Here is a 24,693-nt window from a genome sequence, read left to right on the forward strand (position 1 = left end):
TACAGTTTATCTTTCGAGTCATTTATTTTCTGTTCATGTCAGTACACCAGCCTAACTGAAGAGGCAGAAACTGAGAGATTGTGAGAAACTCTGCTGCCTTCAAGTAAAACCTGCATGAATATACAGGTCAAAGAAGAAAAACTACCAAGGTATCGAATCCACAGGTAGGTTTCTACGACCACCTATGGATGTTTGTATGGTGTGGTGCTGCTGTAAAATCCATCGGAATGAATTATAAATTGCTTCCCAGTTCCTGTGATTCTCATCAGAGTGGAAAAAAAAAAACCCTACTCAAAGTTTATCAAAGAGGGTAAACGCTAGACAGTGTTCAAGTCTATTTATACAAGCAGGGGGAAATGAGTGTTTGCATACAGCTTCAGAGAATGCCAGTCAAATGAGATTAATGCACAGGGACGTGGAGTGAATACTGCGAAACAGCAGGGGAGAGAGGCAGCAAGGGAGGAGGGATATAAACAAATGGATTTACAGTGTCAGCAGAAAAAAGCCCAGATTCAAATGAAAATAAATAAAAACTGATGTAGGTGTGAAAGCAGAGCCAGGCTACAGATCCGATGAGTCAAACCTCAACTGAACCTGTCAGTTTAATGGTGCGAATAATCCCCTCAAATGATCTCGTCGTAAACGTTGCCATGGGGATAATAGCTATATTTCAGTAGCCAATTCTGGAACAGTTACCTCATCATCCTGACAGGACTGATGGGAATTATAACCCCAGGTGCTGTTATTATACCAGAGCAGACAGTTCGACCACCTTCCCTGGAACACCTTGAAATTTCCTTTTTGAATTCGGTATCCTCGTGTCCGGCTCAGGTGAGGGTTAGAAGACTTTGTGCATTTCGCAGACGAAACGGTCACTCTCACACGCAACTGATCCTGAGTGACAGGTACACAGACTTAAGCGAGAGAACTGCAATGATGATGAACTTTATGGAAGTTACAGACCTCTTATGTTATTCTGAGAAGTGTATTATGAAACTGTGGCGGGAAAAATCTGAATATGGCAGGCCGCCACACTCTAGATCATTAATTTATATATATATCTAAAACATATCTGCATTGCCCACAATGCAACTTGAACACCAACAATTTGGTTGGAGATTTAGGTGTCGTGCTCGTAATGGTCACCCACTACCAAGAAAAATAATAATAATTTTCAGTCTTGAGGCCCATCCCATGACATTTATCAGACTTCACACTGCTCCATACGACCCCAACACCTGCAGACACACTTTGATGTGTGAAGCCGCTGGTGTGACCCTTTAATGTGAGACTGCAGGACATGTTGCAAGGATGCAGCTACACCTCTTACAAGTGTCATTACATGATATTAACATTATTATTCTCTCAAAGCGGGAAGAGACACATGATAATATCTCAACTTCACATATTCTTTATCTCTTACATTTCCAGGTTTTCTATCCCGGGGACAACAGGGTCACATTTTCTCATGGCCTGCGTCAGAAAGCGTGACCTCATATGTGACCGCGCCAGTAGGAAGTGTGATACAACAGCCCTGCAGTCACACATTTGCACCAGGTCACAGAATATGACGTAGCTCATGAACGTTAGTGAATCGGTCCGCAGTGATCCATTAACAACTGTCTGATTCTTAAAGTATGTAATCACAGCTGCAGTATGCTGGATGGAAAATACTTCAGTTCATTAAATCCCTGTCGACGTCTGAAGGCAGCAGGACACAGACTGCGTGTTGATGAAACTTCAGCCTCTGATGTGAAAGGTGCAGCCACACACACACACATACACATCAGACTGGTCAGTAGTAACCCAGCACAGCGTCCACTTACACAGGACACGTCAGATCACCAGGGCTCATCAATGACTGCCTCCTTTCCTTTTGTTTCCAACACACTATAGTGGCATGTCCTGCTTTATTCTTGAACTGCACAGCGCTGCTGTATCAGGTTGGCTACTGCTCAATGATGAGGCCAGTTGCACGGCGAGGAATTAAGACTGAAGTATCACATCAGCTACACCCACATGAGCTAAAATATCACATTAGACTGGATGTTGCACTGTTGAAATAAAGCCCTGTGACGAAGAGGAAGTCAAAGCACATTAAGAACTTTACGGTACATTGTCTGTGCAGATGCTTCCATGATCAAATAACTACTCTGAGACAAAGATTCCCCATAATTCTACATTGTTGGCATATCATATTACAATTTTAATAAAATAAAAGGGAATAAGCGGTAGCCCAAGGAAAGACAGTTACACAGAGGGAGACATTTGGTGAATGTGGCTGCTGAGCCAATCACAAAAGAACAAAACTTCCCATTCTTAAAAATTCATGATACTCTGGAGAGTAGGATTCACATTGACTAAAAGACACCCTGGAGACACTGTGGTAAGTGGAGTGGTTCCCCCCTGAAGGAATGACAGTTCCTGGCTGCACCGTCCGCTGACGGGAACGGATGCCGTTAAGTGTGTCGGCCGCTGCCCTCGGTCTTGCTTCCACTTCAGCTGGTCGAAGTTCAGTTGTGGTGGCGGCAGGAGGGGGCTGACCCGTAGGTTTGGAGGGGGAAGAGGTGGTGGGGGTGGGGGTCGCCTAGTGTGTCTGCGTGTGGTCACAGCTCGTAGTCAAACTTGTATTCTTGTGCCAGGTAGATCCTGCGGAAGATGAGTGCAGCCAGGGCCAGGGTGAGCACCACAATGAGGACGGCTGAGGCCGCGTGGCTCTCATCCTGAGGCTGACGAGGGACCGCGGGGAACGCCGGCCTGCTGTCCCTCTGACCCTGGTGGCTGTGCTGCTGGGAGCGACGCTGCCGGGGACTGAGAGGGCGACCAGTGCTGGGGGCTGTGTGGGTCTGCGATCCCTCTACGCCTGTGGCAGGAGACGCCTCAGGCTGTGGAAGAGGATGAGGAAAACAGCATCGAGACTTATTATCAGTGAGAAAGAAAATGAGGCTGTGGGGGTGTAGACAATTAGTCGATTCGTCAGGTATACGCTTTGTGTCCTGCGGATCCAGCTGCGCAGCTCAGTCGCTGCGATGTTGGAATGCAAATGTATTGTCTAACAGAATCACATTTGTTCTTCAGCAGCCATTTCTGACAGTTTGCATGTTGTATAAACATATATAGCATAAATACATGCTTGCAGCTCATTTAGATTTTTCATAAACCTCCACTAAACAACCTCCTGCCTGAACTATACACTCAATCTTCTATGCCCCTGCCAACCAGTCAAATTTATGATTACATCCATATCTGTCCAGAATTCAAATAACATATGGAGTGAAGATTAAGAACCTTTTTTTTCCCCCACAGCAATAAACTGATTTTAACAACTCACATATATAAAAATACCTCTGCAGAGAATCATAGTAGGGTGCAATACTATTCTATATACAGCTTAAGTAGATCTTGAACCAATCACAGATGGTCACAGATTGACAGATTTGAAGGGGGGGGCTTTTTTATACATCTTCATTGCTTCCATCGTTTGGACTAAGACCCCGTTCAGAACTGGTATTAACATCTGTCCTGAGAGATCTGATCACAAGTCGACAGTGTTAAGCTTGTCGCTGGTACTTAAATTCATCCTGAATGTGTCTCCTCTGACCACTTGTGATTAGATCTCACTTCCCCCGCTCTATATGCAAATAGTCACAACTGTGATTTGTGTTCATGAAGACCAAGTGTTGTTTTTACCCAGTTCAAGTTAACAGATGAGTCTGATGACAATGTTTGTGCGTGTGTGTGCGTGCGTGGGCGTGTGTGTGTGTGCACATGTCTGTTTGACTGGTCCTTACAAATTCAAAGGGTTGTTTGAGGGTTAAGAATTGGTTTTAGGATTGTAAGTATTTGTGGAACTGAGTGAACTATATTTATATATCAGCAATTTCTTTTAATGACATCGGATGCTCACTGGCAGGATTGTAATTCTGTTTGTTTTTAGTTCCCCTTCATTGCTCAAGTTTTAAATCCTTCATCAGACCTTCGCTGTGAGGGGGAAAAAAAACTATTTCTCTATAATGGGCTAAAGAGCGAGAGAGGCAGTTCCCTCCAGATGTTGACTTGCTGCCACACACCAATCATGTGTCTAATCATGGGATTTTTCATCTTGTTTTTTTAAGCTTTGTAACATTAAAACACAATGGATAATCTCCAGCTTCTGTAATGGAGCTGCGATGCTGGAAAGCCATTTTTAGCAAAAGGGAATCGAATTTTCTGGATCAAGCATAAATGTGAATATTTTACCAGTTGTGTTATTCTTTTATGACAGTAAACTGAATATGATTGTGTTCTTAGCTAACAGGATTATTTGACATCAGAGACATCATCCTGGGTTCTAGGAAACCGCGACGAGCATTTTTCACTATTATCTTCTATTTTATGATCCAGGCGACTGATTAAATGAGAAAGTAATCAGTAGATCAAACAATAACTGAAATCATCATCATCAGTTGCAGCCCTACTCTGCATTAATGTGCTCAAACACACAAACACACAAATAGTGTCTGCACAAGCTGTGTGAACCCTGCATTCATCTTTTCCAGATTTTTGTGAGGCGTCGCGTTCCATCCCAGAAATTATGTGTAATTCATGAATTTCCCTGATCAGCACAATTAAAAGTTGCTCCCATTTTCATCATAAATAACTTATGATGCCCATGTTCATTAAATGTGACCAATGCACATGGAATGAGTTGTGAGAATGAGGCTGCGAGGAGGTTGACTAACCAATGAGCTGTGCTCATGGCCTCAGCTTTTTACATGGCAAACACAAAATTCATCCAATTAGAGAATGACTGGAGGGAGCCAGGAGGAACTAGGGGAGGCAATAAGCAGCACACAGTCATCTCAAATCCCTTTGGTACCATGTACAGCAGCAAGGCACTGTGGGATACCATGGGCTGGCTGGCCTATCTTACTCCGTACAAGTCTTTTCCCTCCAAATTCAGCGACAGATGGCAAGTCTAGTTCATCCAAAGTGGAAAAAAACACTAATCTAAGTTCACTGTCAGACTGTCACTGTGGTTGTCTGCAGCTCGCGCCAAAATCAATCCTCTTTGGGCGACCCAACTCTCCCACACCATCTGAAGTGGTGAAAAGAAGCAGGGGAAGCACGGGCTTCGAGCGACCACGACACATTCGCGGTGACGTTAAGAGAGAGCACTGATGTTGGTGCTCGATTTTACACACCAACCCATCATAAATAAAAACACAGCTGGCCTGCAGAGCGATTTCCTCCCATAGAAATTTTAAATGATTTTGGAACTGTGGGGCATCAGCAGGTGATGGAGTGTGCCACCAATTAAAAGGAACAATGTGAAAGTCTGGTTATTGACAGCAAACAGACAGCACCACGTAATCCGTGTGATTGCTCACTGTTGAGCTTCAGAACACCCACTGGTCCGACCATTACTTCTGGTGGAATGAAAAGCAAAACACAGAAAGCTGAATACGGAAGTCTGTTTTTTAATTATGCTAAACATCAGGTGAAGGAATTAGCGAAGACAAACAGACAGCACATATTTTCAGTATGTGAACTCTCTTTCTGTCCTCCAGTAACGACAATGAGGAAACTATTAACACAATGAAATCCCAAATGAAATTTTATGGGCAAACTGGTAGCTTGTCAGTTTTTTTAAACTATATGTACCATATATATAATATCTAATTGTATTAAGACATTGCTGTAAATGAAAGAACTGTAATTAACAGTTTTATTGTTGTCATTGGATTTTATATACGTATTAATAAAGATATGATATCTCCTGGTCTTGCAGAATATTTTAATAATTTCATGTTTTCACTTTTTTCTCATCTGTAACATTTTCTATTTTTGTATGTGCGCTCTAACGCAGTGTGATCTTCAAACTGCTTTTAATAGTTTTCCATTGTTTGCCTTTTTCTAAACTGTTTCCTATAGTTTCTCTTTAATTTTCATAAGCCAGCGTTTTTGACTTGTAAGTACCTTACCTTGTAAGTATGTTTTGAAGGGTGCTATATAAATAAAGTGCATTATTATCCTTATTATAACAGGTATTCAATTTGCTGTATGAGGCGAAGATTGTATAACTTTAGTTTGGTAGATATAGCACCATCATAACTGATTGAAATGATATGATATGATGTTGATGATAGAAAAATATGACCCTGGTTTAAAACAAACCAGAATTACTTTGTTGAGATTCGTTGTTTACTTTGATCCCTATTGGTTGTTACCCAGGCAACGACTACTGCAGTGAGTTGCAGAGTGTAGTGAAATATCTTACAGTCGCAGAGACACGAGACATGATTAGAAGAGTAAACCAACAAAATCTAACTAAACTAAAAATACAACCTTGACAAAAATGATGAACTACTATAGGGAATTACCTATCTCAGTCATACATGAACTAAAATGATTGGCAGGTTAGCAGTGACTGAAACCATGTGACAAAAGTGTGGTTTGTGAAATGGTTGCCAGTCACGTTACATAATTTGTGTGACTGACCACATAAAAATGTTCTAGAACGGTCTGTCCTGCAGGTGCTCTGTTGACTGTAGGCAGGTTACGTGCTGTGGAACCTGAAAGCACCAGAATAACACCCACCTGTTCAGCCTGGGGACAGTCAGCAGCTTCCTGGGCGGCAGAAGTGGAGGTGTCTCCCTGGCTGAGTGAGGATGGATTGCTTTCAGCACCTCCACTCTCACTTGCTGGTCTGGATGAACTTGACTCTGCCTTTATTGACACACAGTGAACGGTAGTCATCACTATGACGCTGGATAGCATGACCTCAAATCTACACCATCATCACATTAACATTGATTATTTCATTTATATCATTTAATTATGATACATCAGTGAACGCCATTTCCTTTTATCGAGAACATCAGATGGGGCTGTTCAAATACCTGAATCTGAAATAAGAGTTTGGTAACCAATCAGGATGTGACCACAGAGAAGCAATTCAAGTAAGCAGCTAAATGAAGGACCGTTTAAAAAAGACTTAAGAAGACAACAGTCATGTCACAATAACAAACAATAACTGCATATTTATATTATGTTTATATAGATGTAAAAGCTAATAAGAAAAAAGAGGGATTATGCTTTTATTGTGAAACTGTCAAATTTTGTTGTAAGGAGCTAAACAGATACTGAAAAACATGTTAAACAATTCAGTATTTCTGTATTGTGACAAGTATTTACTATTAATCATTAAATGTATTAATGTTACTATTTCAGCCCTGCTACTGAATATAGACTGTTTAGATTATTTTGTCAACAGCTGTTTCAAAGGCAAAGAAAGAATTTCAGCCAACCTGCATGAAAAGTCCTTGAAGTGCTCAGAAAAGAAAAGCTGAAAATCTGCCCGTCCATGACAACTGGGCTTAAACAAAAATCCCCACACTCTAAGTGGACCCTGTAGTGGATTATTTTGTTAACTGCTGTTTCCAGAAGAGGATGTGAGAGCCGCAAGGGGGGGTTGAGGATGACACGGCTGTGTTGCTCTTGGAGTTAAATGTCCGACCTAACTGTGAGTGGAACCTCATGTTAATTGCCAGGATCTGTACCTTGAAGTGGATTTGCTGAGCCAGCTCTTTGGCCTTGTGGTCCTCTGCGCTGACGTGGCTGTTGGGAGTCAGAGCCAGGAGAGCAGAGCGCATGGAGCAGCCACACGCCTCACAGCAGAAGTCCTGGGACCTGCCGGAGAACAGGTAGAACACGGCGAGGTCAGTTTGCTCCAAAGGCACCTCTCAAGAGAGTAAATTATTTCACTTTTTTTTAACTGAAGTGTGTCACACCACCTCAATGCAATGATATGGAGGGTAACTCATCACAAAGTGCATGTTTGGTGTAATAACAGACATATTTCACTCCACTGCACAACTGCAACACCTTATCTCAAACACACAATGTCATAGCGGCATGCTTCAAGGTCTATTCTGGTATTTTTCAACCAGGGTATTATTCTCCTTTTTATTTAGCAACATAGAAGCTGTGGTAGTACCTGCCAAGAAAGACAAGTAATTTCAGAGCTTAAGAAAGTCTCTAGGTACACTGACAGTGAGGGCAATGTGGCTGGGTAGCTAGTAAGGTAACCATGAAGGATGATGGCATAGCCCGTTCAAATACAAAACTCTAATTAGGTGACGTGTTTTCCAAATGCTGGCAGACGTCAAAATGAACAAAACATCCTCCATTTGAATCACCATCTAAATAAGATGTGGGCAGCAGTCCACAGATCTGGAAGCAGACGCGAATCTCATTACTTAGGTGAGTGAAGTGATGATCGCCTTAAATGTCCTCACTATGGCAGCACAAATATCACACACACACAAAATTACTATGGAGCAGTGTACTGGGAAGACAGTCATCAGTGTGTTTGATACAGAGCTACAGTGAGAGAGCTTGCCATAGTCGACATGAACAAAGAAAGGGAAACTAGACAAAGAGCTCTAATTTCTCATTTCAAAGTTACATCACACCAAGTTAGTATTGGGTCAGTCATTGATTCATCTGCCAAACAATGTACCATCATCTGGTGCTTGGCCAAATGCGACACCTTGATAATGAAGTTTAAAATATTTATTGAGCTTGCCATACAAGATGAATATTAACCCTGTACAGGCAGATAAAAACTGTTTCAAAAGCTTTGTGCGTTTGCATGTACAAGTTTACGGTATTGGCCTGTTGCCTGCACCTTCAGGGCCCTTTCATCAGTCCTGAAAGTGGGATCCAGCACAGTAATGTAGAAAAAATGTCTCACATAGGATATTTCTGTGGATTTTTCTTCTAAAAGCTAATCTCCCCTAGCAGCAGCTAATAAACAGATGTTATGATAAATCATGCTCTGAGGAACACCACATCTCGACTACACAACTCCTCAGGCAAAAGGTAGCAAAGATAGATTTGGATACATTATGGTATTAAATGATCCATCTTCCTCTGTAGCAAAAAGGAAATTGGTTTCTATCCAAGTGAAGTTAAGATGTAGATGGGGAAGAAGCTGGGCTTAATGGGCATCAGACATTTTGCAAGGCACAGCAAATGTTTTCTTATGCCCCAAGTCATCCCACCACTGGACTATGTTTAGCTTGAACATGACCCTTTTAGACACTGATCATCAAGAACATGTCTCAGCTCAGAGAGAGGCCCAAACTGGATACAATCTGAGAGGCATACTGAGAGGAGTGCATGCAACATGTGTCAAGAAATGGGAGGGTTTTCAAAGGGCAGAACTGTCTAACAGAATCTGAAAGTCATGTTCCACGAAAAAACTATTGGGCAATCTTTGTAATTTTCCAGAACAGGCAATTCAACAGATGTGTGCACACACACAGGTGTTCAGTGGAATCTCTTCTGCTTCTGTCATGTTTTGTGTGGCTTTAAATGTGTTCACTCTCATGATTGCTCACGTCAAGATGACAATGATGCGAAAAAAAAGTGTTCTGGGGGAGAGATTGTGGAGGAAGCAGGATGCAGCCAGGAGGAGGCTGTGATAGCTGGCCTTTGCTTGGCCTTTGAGAGTGGCCTTTCAGAACAATTTGTAACATTTGTTAACGTTAGACTTCCCGTATCTGCTCATCCATTTCACATTAGACACTCCTGGTAGGGAAAGTCTACTGATAAACCTTGCTACTTTTGAGTTAAAAGATACAATTACATTTGTGAATGAGTTCTAAGATTCTATTTTAGCTGATTATAAGATTGTCTCTGCTGAGGCTATTATCAAAACTGGGCTTCCTGGATTGAATTCCATCATCTCAACTATTGCAGTGGCATTTTTTATGCAATGCCATGAACACTAATTAATTTAGACTGTGACAACTGCCCTGCCGGCCCACCACAGGCAAGTCATTATAGTCTATTGCCAGACTATTATTAATAATGCTGCAAGATGCATTTCTTTATGGAAATGTTGACACCATGAAGCAAGGGTAGAGGAAATGATTAAGTACTGAACTGCTGTACATAAACATACTGAATTCAACAAGGGATGAGAGAATACACAATTTGTGAAAGCAGTCTTTCCAATGGGTTGAAAATATCCTTTGTGTGGAGATGCACACAAAATATCTCAGAGTAATCCTTCACATGCTCTTTTTGCACAATCACTTTTAAAATATATATATATTTAAAATATGTACCTGTGGCAGCCTTCAGTTGTCATAATAACTGAAAAGGTGTTTAGTTTGTTCAGTCTGGACTAATGTAAGAGAACAAGGTGGCCTCCGTAGAGAGGGTACCCTTGATGTAAATATAAAGTTATTAAATATAAAGGACCTTTTCTAGGGTAAAGAAAACTACAATTTTTAGATGAACCGAACTAGTGAAAGCATCATGAGGATTATTCTACATTGAATTCCTGCCAATAGTTCCCTTTCACCTAAATCTTACACACTGGACCTTCAAATTATTTAATCAGCAGCAAAGATTTACAGAAATTTCAATATTACCATATAGTAAATAATCATTAGAAAAAGCAGACCAACACTTATGGAGCACTTTATTAGGAGCCTTGTACTAAGTAGGTTCTCAAAACAGCTGCAGTTCTTCATGGCATGAATTCCACATGATGTTGATGAGATGCTGCTCCATGGTGACATGACTGCATCACATCATTTCTGCAGCTTCATGCCCATTTTCTGTTCTGCCACATCACAACAGCGTTTAAACTGGATTCTTATCAGGTGATGGGAGGTCACTTAACTTCACTAACCTCACTAACCTCACTGTCATGTTCATAAAACCAGTGTGAGAGGACCTTTTCTTTGTAACATGATGTGTTAATCAGTTCAATTAGCCCGATGGAAGTAGCCATTAGCAGATGGTAAACCGTGTTCATAAAGGGATGAACATAGTCAGCAACATTGGGACCTGGTCTTCTGTTCACTTTCAATCTGTGAGAGCGAGAAGTCAAATAAGACAATTGCTTACTGTTGCGAGGCAAATCTATTGAACTTTGCACAATACTCAACCCAGCCAGTCTGCCATCAACAATCAGGTCCCAGAGATCACATTTCTTCCCCAATTCTGATGTTTAATGTGACCATTAAGTGAAGCTCCTGACCTGAATCTCCACCACTGAATGCATTTTACTGAGGGATTGGCTCCCTGGTGAATTGCATGAATGAGCAGGTGCACAGGTGTTCCTTATAAAGCGCTTGGTAATTGGATGTATGACATGCAGACATTTAGTTTTGTATTATGCGGTTACGTTTTCAAGACTATTCATGTAATAACTGTATTGCAGCTCAGTGTTTGATGGGAAGAAGATGAAACGCTGATCAATTCTGTCAATGTTGAAAAATGTGTCCTTTCAAAAACTGTGACAAAGGTCCTGTACAGTAGAGAATCCCTAGCCGATGCCCGATCTGTCCTCATACACTGTGCTGTTGCTATGGGACAGGCTACGACAAAAGACAATAAAAAACAGATAAGGGAATTATATCAGTTTGAGCTCAGCTTACCTGAAACCTAAGATTAAAGTAAACTGATCCCCAGACTGTCCTTCACACATCACCTACCTAAACATAGCCCCACCAGATCTTTGCTTCCATCATAAGAGGAAGACGTCTAACTTTCCCTGGAGGCAAACGATAAAAAGTGTGCTGAGTCCTCTGAAAACATTTAATCAAATACTTCACTATCAGATAACGTTGATCATCAATTTTAACAGGTGCAAGTAATGTCAACTGTCTTAGCACATTTGAATCATTTGCACTAATTAGTCAGAAGGAGCCCCCCTCCTTCTGACGTATGTTCTATAGTTAAGATCTTTTTTTAACCACTCAAACATGTGCGGTGTCTGTCTAAGGTGCAGGATGCAGCTACAACATCTTATATTCTTACCACTAAAACCCTGCAGCTAATACCAGAGGGCTCTGAGATCAGACCACAGACCTAACATGGTGACTGAGAGCAGGCAACTTCTAATACAATGAAGGTATGCAGTCAGGGCCTCATTAAAACCAGCCCGCCATATAGTGACAAAAATCCTCTGTTCCCACATATCAGCTTCTGAAGATCTTCATGACATATGCCAAGTTGGCCTCGTTTACATGCAGCAGCCTGTGCAATTATTATCCTTCCTTTTGACGGAGGTTTCAATATAGACCACAATTTTATTCCTTTTTTAGGCTTTTAAAAAGACAATATTACCTCACTGGCTGAAAGTCTTGAAGCTGAGATGAGAAAAGTCTGCCGATAATCATCCAAAACCTCAAAGCAAACCAAACCAAGGTCATTATAACTAAGAGTGGCAAACACTACCCCACTGAGAGCTTTACTAATTTCCTAGCATGCTCACTCACTAATTGCAATAAGCGTTACAATGTTCACAAACTACATTGAAACACTGTGATTAAGTATTAAAAATACCCACATAATGTATACTTTGGAGATCTCAGCCCTGAAGCAGGTAATATTACCTTGCTATGAAAGCTACAGACATAATTACCCACGCTCTCAGCATTCACTGCGTTTATGTAGCTGCATCTCCTTTGTGAATTACCAGCCTGCAGCTGCACTCGGTGGTGTTACCTCTGCTGCTTGTCTAAAAGTGGGATTAAAATAGTGCAAAGTGTACTTGCATGTCTCAAGTTGAATATAATTCCTGGGAGACTCAATGCACAAACAAACTGCACAGCCAGGAAAGCAAGTTTAAACTTGTGCTGTTGACAGGTCGTCATCGGAACTTTTCATTCAAGTGTTTTCCTGAGAGTTTTGTGAACTTAAGTTATGGCAAAGTAAAAAAAAAAAAAAAAAAAACATTTTCAAAACAGGAAATAATAAGAAGTTGTAAATGTGACAGTTACTATCTAAGTGTGATTTATATACTCCAGAGGTTATGGGGGCTGATAAATGTCTGCCTGAAAACAAAGTTTCTGCATTTTCTACTTGTAGGTCATCTTTTTTAAAGCTTTATTGTCTTGGCTTTATTCAAATCCTTCTTGTTCTGAACACAACATGATGTTTTAAAAAATGTGCTGGTGCGAAGGCATCTCCTGGTAGTCTCCCACCGCGGAGACAGCTCATCAATGTTCCTGCAGGTCTTTACTTTTTCATTATTTAGTAATCTTGTTTAGGTTGGCTGAATTCTGTGGTTCAGCAATTAGCATTCTTAGGGCTACAGAAATTTACTTTTGGTGTTTGGGAAATTGAGCATTCTTTCTTTACCAAACACGGAACCAGGGCTGTGTATTTAAACCAGATTTCTTTCCAGAAAACACAGAATGTACCATAGTGCATTCTGAGGAGATATTAGCAGAATTTGAAGTGTATTGAATTAATAAGGCTTACCCACATTTAAAACCATGCTACATGACCACCATTTTGGTCGTCAACTAATATCATGATATGTGAAATGACAGCAGGTCTCCTATTGATGAAATGGCTGCTTGGGTGTCAGGAATGAGTGACATCTTTCATATCTATTTCTGTGATTTCTCAGACCTCCACTGGGCCCCATGTTTGTTTTTTCCAGCCACATCTCCACCTGGCCAACTTCTATATGATAAACTTGGCAAACTCTAAAAAATATTGGACAAGGAACCCTGTTCTGCTGCGCCTCCTCTGACTGACAGCTCTCCCAATCACCAGGGGCATAGAAACAGGAGATGAAAAAACCAAAGAGAAGTGCTGTCTCAGCCCTAGACTGAAGGGAAAATAAAAGTTTTCCATCAGGGAGATAAGCAGCCACGTATTTATAGCAAAGTGCGTCTTAGTGTCTATCTCATCTCCATGTGCTAATGAAACAGCCTGCTGATCAAGACCCCCGTCTCTTCTGCTAATAGAAGAGTGACTTTAGCAGGAGCCTCTCATATTCAGGCATTGCACCATGTTCTCGAAGGGAAATGCAGTGTGAAATGATGAGCTATGTGCCCACTCATGCTCCCTCCAGAGACCGGGTATTTTGGCGATAATGATTTTGTCATCTTGCAATGTCGGAGCTGGCTTGACCAGGCTCCTTCCCTTTTGTGACTGGGGATTCATTGGTGGAGGTCACGTCCACCGAGGCTCAGGTGCTGATTATGTTATGCATGTTTTTACAGAGTGTTAATGCCATCTACCCTGCATCAAGTACCGATCATATGCTCAACCTGTTTTCTAATCCAGTGTAAGATCATAATATTTTTGCGACACACATTGTCCCACCAACATACATTCCCCTCCTTACCATTCTCTATCCACAGCACTTTATTCACACAACACATGCTCTGCAGAGAGTGAACATCGGAAAGATTTTCATGCACCAAATCTTACTTTTTGGCAAGGGCCCTCCTCTCCTCTGGGGTATAATCAAGAGATCCTATTGCTCCTTCTCCTTTTGTTGGCATGAATCCAATAATAGCGATTAGGGCAGTTCGGACTGGAAGAGAAACAGGCAAGAAGAGAAAAAAAAAACAAGAGAGAGAAAATTTTTAAATAGAGCATGTTAAACATTGCTTGTCAAAAGGGAGGAGGTTAAATTACATGACAGGCTGCACATGTCGTCATGTTCAGAGCCTGTGTTACATAAGTGGGTATGGTGCTTTGTTTTCTGAGTGTAAGCCTGGATTTACCCCGGTGCCTGCGAGGACGTCCACCACGAGTCTGTGCTCACACATTCTCCAGCTGGCAGGGGACACATTTTACAATATGGTCTGGGTCAGGGGTTTGTCTGTGCTCCGGTTGATCCAATATACTGAATAAAGCATCTGGAAGCCCATTATATGTGTCTGTGATAGATACGCCTTCTTTAAATGCTTCGCACATTGGATTTTATTTTAACCACCAACCATTCGCACTGACATCATATGCACAGTGGTATTAATAGGTTTGAATTTAAGGAACTATCCCAGTGATGTTGCAGTTATAGGTCCAGTAAATCCTGTGTGCTTGAAACTTACACCATCCACAACATTCAACAATTAACGTGAAGGCGAAATTTTTAAATTGAGTTTTCCAACGGTTCAGGTGCTCATTGGTTTGAGCTGATGACAGTAAACTGTCAAAATCAACTCAGACAAAGTTGAAACTTACTCAACATAGCTAACATCTCATAGTGAAACACATCTGCACTGGTTCCAGCTGTGAGTGTATTGTTGTGAGTCTTTGAATGTGTTTATATATAAATGTGTGTGTGATCATGGGATAATGTGGTCCAGGAAAACGGTAGGTTAAAGTACTTGGGCAGTTGATGTTATGTCTGTGATGATCAGTGTGTGTGGTTCAAATGGGAAGATGGGTGTGGTGAGTACTCAGCAGTGATGTTGATGTTGTAAAAACCACTTTCTACTCATGGGTTGGAACGTCAACAGGTTGATGGGTGCTGCGAGCCCATTGCAAGATGGCATCTATATCGTCATCTTTCTTTTTGTTAAAATTACTTAATTTTAATTGTATTATTCTCAATCATGTGAATCCTTCCTCGTGGTGCATTGTGAACGCTTCTCCTCTAGGCTGCCGCATGGCTGTGATATTAGGAATCTACTTATCAGGCATGTGTGCTGCAAAAACTTTTTTTTACTGAATTATGCAAGTTTGTAGTATTTTTTTCAAAAATAAACACGATAGCACATACAGTAAATGCACCATTCCTCTATGTCCAACTGCCTGCTCTTTCTGGATGATCAGACTGAGTGAGTTTGCATAGTTAGTAAGTAAATAGAAGTTAGCCAAGGATGAACTTTGCAGAGTAAAGACATTTCGAAAAGAAAAGGTCAATCCGTGGAATGACTTGTTCTTTATCAGTTTGGGCCTGAGTATGCGGGGGCGGCTGAGGGGTAGAGCGGTCGTCCTCCAACCAGAAGGTCGGCAGTTCCCCAGTCTTCCCTATCTGCATCCCGAAGTGTACTTGGGCAAGATGCTGAACCCCGAATTGCCCCAACGAACAAGAAAAGTGCTGCTAATGGATGCACTGTATGAATGTGTGTGTGAATGGCAAACTGTAGTGTAAAGCGCTTTGAGTGGTCATTAAGACTAGAAAAGCTCTATATAAATACAAACCATTTACCAAGCATTTAAGCTGAAGAGGAAATTGTGCCGAGGTGAGCAAAGAGACATAAGGAAAGGCCTAAGAGGGGACACTACCGCTACATCATTCAATCAACCGTAACGCTGCATTCTGGAGCAAACAGATGCCAGCTGGTGGTGTGCAGTTGTAACATATGTCAAACTGTGATGGATAATTTCTGAAGCTAATTGATATTTGCTGAATTGCAAATGAACTTGACATTTATATCAGACAAGTCTAAAAAGCTGAATTGAATGTATCTGTGACCTATTGCATTCACCCTGTGTAGCAAAAGACATGTCCTGCTTTTGGAATAAAAACACACTTAGCATGAAATGATGTCCTAATTTTGCTGTGCTGCAATTACCACTAAGTTGTTTGACATTTTCATTGATTCCTCTGAGAATAATTAATGGATCTTAATGAAAAAAATAGGCATGTTTGCGAGAGTTAGTGCGCCCCGTTATAGCGTAACATAAAAATATTTGAATATTCTTACTTGTTGTGAGATCATGTAGGGATTCTCAAACCTGTGAATTGTGGCGCATTTGATTATTTAATTTAATTTAATTATTTGATTACAACGAATGTATTTTATGTGAAACGTAAACAAATCTTTGACAATAAAATATTGTAGCAACTTCATCACGAACCTGTATCTGCTGAAAAATCCTCCCCTTTTTAAACCGAGCCGCTGTGACTGACACTGGAGGACAGAGCTCTACACGCCATGTCGAAATATGTTATATGCAGACTTATAACGTAAATTGGACTCCACAGTCATTAAATTAAGTCACAAGGAAAATCAAAGTTAAAGTAAAACGTCATCTGAAGCAGCAGCCGCAGCACATTTTACTTTAAAAACAGCAGTGTCTTTTGAGATATGGGCCAACTTTCTAACTTTTGAATCTTCTCAGCTTCTGTAAAAGATGAATGGATCAGTGTCTGTGTGTGTCTGTGTGTGTCTGTGTGTGTGTGTGTGTGTGTGTGTGTGTGTGTGTGTGTGTGTGTGTGTGTGTGTGTGTACACTATACACCTGCTTCTCCTCCTTTTTGACATTCCATGGGAATGTAAATGCGTGGCAAATTTATTTCAGAATAAATATTAAAATTCTAGCACTCTTACCATATTAGTACAAACAACCAGGAAAACAGCCAGAGGAAAAATACATAAACATATTCATGAATAAATATATGTGTATGTATGTATGCATCTTTCTAAAGAAATAGGAATACGGAAAATGTGAAATTATAAATCTTCTTTAAAGTGACATCAGAGGGAATTTTTGAATTACTTAGGCACACTTCATTAAATGCGTTGGCGTAGCACACAAAGTGAAACAGCAGCCAACAGTGGTGAGCATGAGCAGGGAATCACTGCAGCTGGTCTCCCTGTGACGAGCTCAGAGTAATCATCCAGCCAGGCCTCCTGCGCTCAATCCAAACAGGATGAGACACAACTTGTACACACAGGAGGGGAAGTCAAATCTCTAAGGCATGGCCAGCCATGTGACCAGTGGCATGTTGGCAAAAAGAAGTGTAAAGCATCCATTGTTTTTGAATTAACCGCGTTATTGATTTTGACTTTTGTTTTTTAGTGTTGAGAGGAAACTGGTCGGGAAAAAGAAAAAGCTTTGAGGTAAAATGCATCGTCTCCCACAGAGTTCCCGCTGATTGAAGTCCCACACTGGGAAGTAACATGAAAGCAAAACTCAGCAAAAGGATGGATTACCAGTAAAGAACGAAAATAAGTTTTCGGAAGAAACATTTTCTTTGACTTTAAAGGTTAAAAAAAGGAAACCTTCCAATGAGCAGCTTCGCCATCAGGAATTCAACAAATATTCATTGCTTTAGAATGACCGACACTAACGATGTAAGTTGAGGTCCAGAGAAATCTGCTACACACAATACCATGGGGAAAATGATTTGTATTGGTGGTGGGTGCTTTTTCTTATTTTCACATACTGTATTTGAATATTCTGTTGGTCCATTTTGTATAATATATGGCAAATAAAACATCTAAAGTCCAATTTAAGACTACTAGACCTTTGACTCTTCTGTTGTACCTGTTCATTTGTCAAATTGTATTTCATCTATTTTATCAGCCTTTATTCAGCCAGGTTAGTCAAGCAGTGATTAACAACATTAAAACTTGTTTATTATAATAAACACTTGCACACACATCGAAAAAAATAATAATATGTACTTAACTCAAATGCAGGCTCAAAAACAGAATCAATTAATTTTTTTAGTTTCATAAATATGTAATTTCATACTTTACAAACTTTTTGTGATGGCTCCTGGTATAATTTGCTTATCAGTGCTTTTCCATGTTTGTTTTGTTGTCTTGATTAATTTTCCACAGCACTACTGGCTTCAGTCAAACAACAGAGCCATGGCTGACTCAACACTATGCTGCTTTAATTACATTTTTCTGACTGGAAAATACTCTGTATGCATAAACTGTTTGCCATCGTTTCCATTTTGCCAAATTTTGAAAATGCTGATATGCTGTGCAACACTTCTTGCTGAGACGTTTAAATAAATAAGCGTACTTGCACCTCAAAGAGCCCAGTTTCTTCTGTTCCTTTTCCTTTGAAATATTGGAGGGACTGTTTAGTTTCCCTGATGTTGGCAGTAACGGTATTGAAATAAAAATAAAGCGGAGCAAGGCAATGACATCTTGTTTCAATGAGAAAGTCACAAGCAGAAGGACAAATTTGAAATTACGTAATGAGTGCATGTTTGTTATATACAACATGCAGTAATACCAAAGTTATTATTTTTCCTGCTTTTATTAAAAACTCATTATTAGTTTGTGATGGCACATCCTGATCCTGTTATTAAGTCTGCCAAGGAGGTTATGTTTTTGCTTCTGTGCTTTGGTTTGTGTGTTTGTTTTTGGCAGGATTACGCAACTACTACAAAATGGATTTCAAAGAAACTTGGTGGAATGATAGGACATGAGCCAGGGAAGAATTTTGGTGCAGGGCCAGAAAAAATGGTGAATCCAGGAAATTGTTATTCTGTTGCTTTAACATTGTTTTTTGGCATTTTCAGTCATTTTCCAGGAAATAATTGATGGATCTTGATTTTCTTTTTCCGATCAGATCAGTGTTCAGTGGAGTGATTCAATTTAAGGGGACCGTCGGGCCTTGGTGGAGGATTGTGCTATTTTGAGTGCCATTCTAGAGTGTCATTATCTGAAAACTTTTCACAAGAGAATTGAGTGTAGTGCGATTTATTAGAATAATAGACAGCATTATCTGTGCTACTTCAAGCCATCACTCAAGGTTCCTCCTTATAACAAAATATTTGTATGGAAAAATACAAAGAGCCAATGCAGAGCACATCTGCAGATAACATTAACGGATTTCCTCACTTCTGCTGGAAATGTCTGTGAATGGTAAAATTTGTGAGCTCTCAAATATGAAATTTTTTCCAGAAGAACTTTTCAAGAGGAACTCAGGAAAGGGGAAGAAGAATCTGGGTCTACTTACTACTCCAAGACGGCTGCCAGGTCTCTGGATGGTGGCCAGAGATGCTCAGGCAAATCTTCTTACCAACTTCGAATCTTCCGTTCGGCTAGGAGGGAAGGTAATAAAGAGGAGGTGGAGGTGAGTATGTGGGTGGGAAGGAATGAATAAAACATATATGACAAGCAAAACTGACATGGGGGGGGGGGGTTTGAAAGAGTTGAGAGTAAGGAATGAGGAAATGTGGTCTGCACTTTTGCAAAGTAAGAGTTTGCAAACTGAAAATATCTGAAACATCATAGACAATAGGAAAAGATATGTTTCAATCACAACATTTCAAGAGTGCTCCAGCTTTTACCAGGCAGCAATTAGTGCAAGTGTCACACAGCTGTCTGAACACAATGACACGATCTCATGTTCTCTTTAAAGAAGTGAGAATCTCTCTGACGGTTTGGTGACATCCCGCGCTTTACTCTGACAACTGTCACCACGTGTGATGCAACTAGAAATGGCTGAAGGTTAAATGACACGCTGTCCTATTTCAACTCTTTGATCACTCGATGTGATGTCTTCCCGTTCTGCTTCCGCAGGAGAATAATCGGATGTGAGTGAGCCGTGGCCTTTGGCTGCTGCTTACTGTGAGGAGGATGATGCTGGGGGGCTTCATGGGGTACTCTGGGGGAAGCACGATCCTGCCGTGGTAAACACCACCATCAAAATCGGAATCTGGAGGCCCACGTACAGAGAAGTGCCATTCGAAGAGGTTATCCTGCAGAGAGAAGAGGAGGGAAATGTCACATCGAGCACATGCTACGGACACAAGTACCCTGTGACTTCTCATGGCTGTGTGAAGTGACAACACCTACACCATCTTCAACTGTGCAACGTGAAAGTTTACTCCCACAGCTGTTTGATGTGCTAATGCTAAGCAGTTATATAAATACTATTGATATTCTTCAATTTAAAAAAAATATTACACACACACACACACACACACACACACACACACACACACACACACACACACACACACACACAGGGGTGTTCTAATTAGTTTTCTCTTTCTTCTTTAACTAACTTGGAAAGTTTGTTCATGACCATTGTGATCTTCTGACTGTCTGTGTTTCCTGACTCACCTGACTTTCATTTTGTGATCATGTCACCATGTTCTCGGATTAGTTTGGTGAGTACAGTCTTATTACTTCTGCCAGGGAAGATATGTTTTGATTGCAGTTTGTCTGCTTGTTTCTTTGTCTGTCAGTGGGATCTCTTAAAATCCACAGAACCAATTCCCCTTAAATTTTGTTGAGGGATGGGAGATGACCCGAGATGAACCCATTCAATTTCTGAGCTGATCTGGAAAAACAGGCCCAGGATTTTTTTTCCGCTTACTTTAAAATTGGAGATGGACATTAGCCTAGGTGGATATACACCCCCCCAGACTGGTGTCTGAGTGATAAGAGATGGATATGATGAACAAAACTTCAAGACAGAATTGAACTGAAAAAGAAATTTTAACACAACATTCCCCGAACTAAAAATATTTGGTTCTTGCATTTACTAAAGACGCTCTAGTATGATACGTTCATACCTAATGCAAAGCGAATAAACCTGCTGTGTTACTCTGCGGGGGAGGCGAGCATAGTTGTGTGTGGATCCACCCGATCACCCAGAGGCGCCACTCGCTTCCAGCGCTACCTGAGGCTTTTGCGACATCACATCACGCATATTTTTTGTTCAAGTTCTATATGTTAAGTTGCGCGAGCGTGGCAAATGACTGAATTTAGTGTGTTCGCGTCCGTTTGCATCTTTGCGTCATGTATGTAATCTCACTGCATGAAGAAATTGATTGTTTGCTGCTAAAGTGATAGCCTACAGTACAACTGCTGACAGGTGTGTTGGGTTCTGTGGTGAACTTACGTCCAGTGGCTGGGCGTGGTAGTGCTCTGTGGGATCCCTCAGTTCAGCAGCCTCTTTCATCAGCCTCTTCACCGCTGGTTTTTCAAAAGACATGGAACAAAAAAACCTGAGGTTAGTACCTGCATGGTGAATTTTGATCATTAGCGCTTACATCATTAGTCATCACTATTTTTTTTCCATTGGAACGACACTGGCAGGACCGAGTCAAGAGATGAGACACTTTTACCTGCAAACACCAAATTACCACATTGTGTTTCAAGCTACTTCACCTGAGAGCAGAGAGTTGCATTATTCAACACAAAAGGTTGGATCTGTGGAGGACAAATAAACAATTATGTCTCCCCTATATTTGCTCTGCTCATTTGTATGGCTTGAAGCTTTCTTGTCTTACTCTGACCACCTGCAGTTTGCCTGCTATTCCCCACTGTGACGTCTTCCTTTTGATTTCCGGCTGCTACATGCTCTGACTCTTCATTTCTCTCTCTCTTGCCACAGAGCCTTGTTTCTCCCCATCTGGCATGTGACTTTGATTAGAAATCGATTGATGTTTATTGTTCATGCAGTGCACCTTCACAAGCGTTAGACGTTGCTTTAGCTGATATATGACCGTGCTACATGAGTGAGCCAAGTTGGCGGATTGTTTTCCTCTCCTTTCATATATTTAATAAAAGCTCAAATAAACATGTGACATTTGTATTTAAGGCCAACAAGTTTTTGTGCCATATTACCATAATACTTTTTTTAGAAAGTATGTTGGCTCCATTGTCATATTATTTGCTGCCCTGCCTGTGTCACAATGACAAAACTCCATGGTTCATTTTAAGAATTTGCACCACCATTTCTACAATTCCACCCAAATGTTTGGGCCAAGATTCCTGAAATCCCTGATGCAGAGAGCTGCAAATGTGCTGTTCTTCTGGCTAACAGGATGCTAACACAGATGGACAGATGATAGAAGCATGGGTGGCACAAAAAAACTACACTCACAGTCACACTCTTTCAGACAGCGAGAGGAAAAGGCTCGAACAACAATGCGCGTTTAAACATGCAATTCAATCACCTTTGGAACTGATGTTTTTTTCACAACTATTCAATTAAACTCTTTTGCACATTTTGATCCAACTAAGCCTTTGGGGGGGGGGGGCAGACTGGCTTCCTGCATGATTAAATGCATCAAATCGAGTATGTGACCAAGAAAAACAACTTGAGAGGAAGGACCCATTTAGTCACCATGGATATCTAAGCTAAGAATGTGTTATTTTATCAACATTATTCATAATTTCCCTTGTTTCTCAAAAATATGTTGTTATATTTATAGCCTCCCTGTTTTCTGATTTACTTTTGTTTTAATTTTCTGTGAATACAAAGCCACCTCTTCCATGTTTACAAGAACATTTCCATGGCACTAATTCCAACACACTCATATCATACTCACCACTTGGCTGCTTGCAATTAATCTTTTTAAAAGTTGACTAATTAATTCCGGTCCATTCAACTTGGCTGTTTTTTTTTTTGTCAGCCGTTAAGCTGCTGTCACAATACAAGCTTTCCAGCCTCCCTTTCCCATATGCTTTTAAGGTCTTCCTCGTAAAGGTGAGCAACACTCAGCCAGACAGTTGCCAGATAGTTTGGAAGAACTGGGAACAAGACAGCTGCGTGGTTTTATTGTGCTGATAATTGTTACTCAGTCTGAAAAGTCTTGGATGTTTCTCTAGTGGGCATTGAAGTATCTGCTGCAAGTATTGTGCCTTATTAGCAGGGACTTAAGTTTGAATAACGAGAACAAAAATAAAAAAGAGCAAAGTCGAAACCACTCGAATTATCAGCATGATTAATCGATTGATCAATCAACTGTATGTCAGGTTACTGAATGTAATAATTACCCTGCACGCTGAAAAACACATATTCCAATTTATCTCCTTAAATAATAGCACTAGAGACACGATCTAAAAAAGAGAAGTCAGAAAACATCATGCATAGTTTCAAGGTGTCTCAGCATTCAGTAGGACATAGACTAAAGCTTATAGAAAGATGTACAAACGTCAACTGTATCATGATATCACTGTGAAGTTAAATATTCTATACCTTTTGCAACCAATAAGATTTAGGATCCACAGCTTATATGAACCATTTATATGTCCTCTTATCTATAACTGATGTCATAATTTAAAATATACAGGTATATACAGCACACGCAGGATATACATCGCCCCTCTGATGGATTTATTTTTTACTGTCTTTATAGTGAAGATATGTCCACGTTCGCTCATTGCTATTTCATCTTCAAACATTAAAAGTAATAATTATAAACCTGATCTAAATTTGCTTTTGCAACAACATGATATACCGTATTGTTGGTGTCAGTACTCTTGCCTATACACACACACATATCACTCAAGTTGAAAGATTGCTGTAAATTGCTCATTGGGGATTAGTGGATGATTAGCAGATGCTTCGTGCTACAAACACAGCTGAACTTGTAACCCCGGCTCAAGGCATAAAGAAGAGTAAACAAGCTTTTTTTTTTTGTTGTTGCTGTATTTAAGAGGTCAATCTCTCCCCATGGCGGCATTTGAATAAGTTGATGTGCAGATGCATTGGGTTTTCAGAATGAGGGGGCCAGAAAAACATCTGCTCAAATCAACCCTTGTGTCATGACCTAGCCCGCAACACACTCAGACCTTCTGTGTTAATCTGAATACAAACAACCTCATCACTCGAGGAAGGAGAGTTATACAAGTGTGGTGGTGGTGGTGATGATGATGTAACACTGACCACCATGATGTGAGTACTTGGGGGTGACACAACAACAACAACAGGTGCTGATGTCACAGTCTCAGCCTCACGTTCACAGCGCTCATCACAAGTTTCAAAGTAGCTGATGAGCTAGAGGAAAGCAAGGTCAGTTTGCTTGCTTTTGCTGTCTTGTGGGATGCCTCTAAAGCTCCAGCTACCAGCTACCAGTGCACAGCAAGAGGAAACAGAATGGGGCTGACAATTGGAAAGTAATTGTGACAAGGAAAGCAGAACTAAGAGGTATTCATGGAGGCAAAATTGATTCGGAATCCAATCGAGCGTGGATTGCTGGGGAGTTGAGCTAGAAATGGAGACTGCGAAATGAACACAGGAGAGGAAGATGAGGGGCAGCAGTGGGGATGGGTGGGAGGGCAAATAACAGGGTGGAAGGCCGGGAAAGCTGGGAGGATGTGGAGGCTGCAGAGGGGAGGGATGAGGCATTGGAGTAGAGAGATGGTCTGACACCACGTGGCTTTCAGGGCACATGCACTTATTCTTATTCCGCCCAAGGACAGACACTCTGCAGTGTAGATTT

At 40.9% G+C, this 24,693-nt stretch overlaps 1 protein-coding gene across 1 annotated transcript in view; it reads right to left on the minus strand.

Moving 5' to 3' along the window:
* Window positions 1–24,693, minus strand: part of ube2j1 (ubiquitin-conjugating enzyme E2, J1) — a 34,181-nt gene continuing 9,488 nt past the window's right edge. Inside the window, exons 2-8 of the mRNA XM_069514739.1 lie at window positions 21,363–21,436; window positions 20,080–20,211; window positions 19,467–19,551; window positions 14,236–14,341; window positions 7,542–7,671; window positions 6,580–6,708; window positions 1–2,885 (exon numbers count right to left, since the gene is read on the minus strand). Of these exons, the coding sequence (XP_069370840.1) occupies window positions 2,607–2,885; window positions 6,580–6,708; window positions 7,542–7,671; window positions 14,236–14,341; window positions 19,467–19,551; window positions 20,080–20,211; window positions 21,363–21,436 (935 nt within the window). The 3' untranslated portion in view covers window positions 1–2,606. The remainder of the gene's footprint in view (window positions 2,886–6,579; window positions 6,709–7,541; window positions 7,672–14,235; window positions 14,342–19,466; window positions 19,552–20,079; window positions 20,212–21,362; window positions 21,437–24,693) is intronic.

This window comes from Paralichthys olivaceus, chromosome 19 (genome assembly GCF_024713975.1).
Source record: "Paralichthys olivaceus isolate ysfri-2021 chromosome 19, ASM2471397v2, whole genome shotgun sequence".
Lineage (NCBI taxonomy): Eukaryota > Metazoa > Chordata > Actinopteri > Pleuronectiformes > Paralichthyidae > Paralichthys > Paralichthys olivaceus.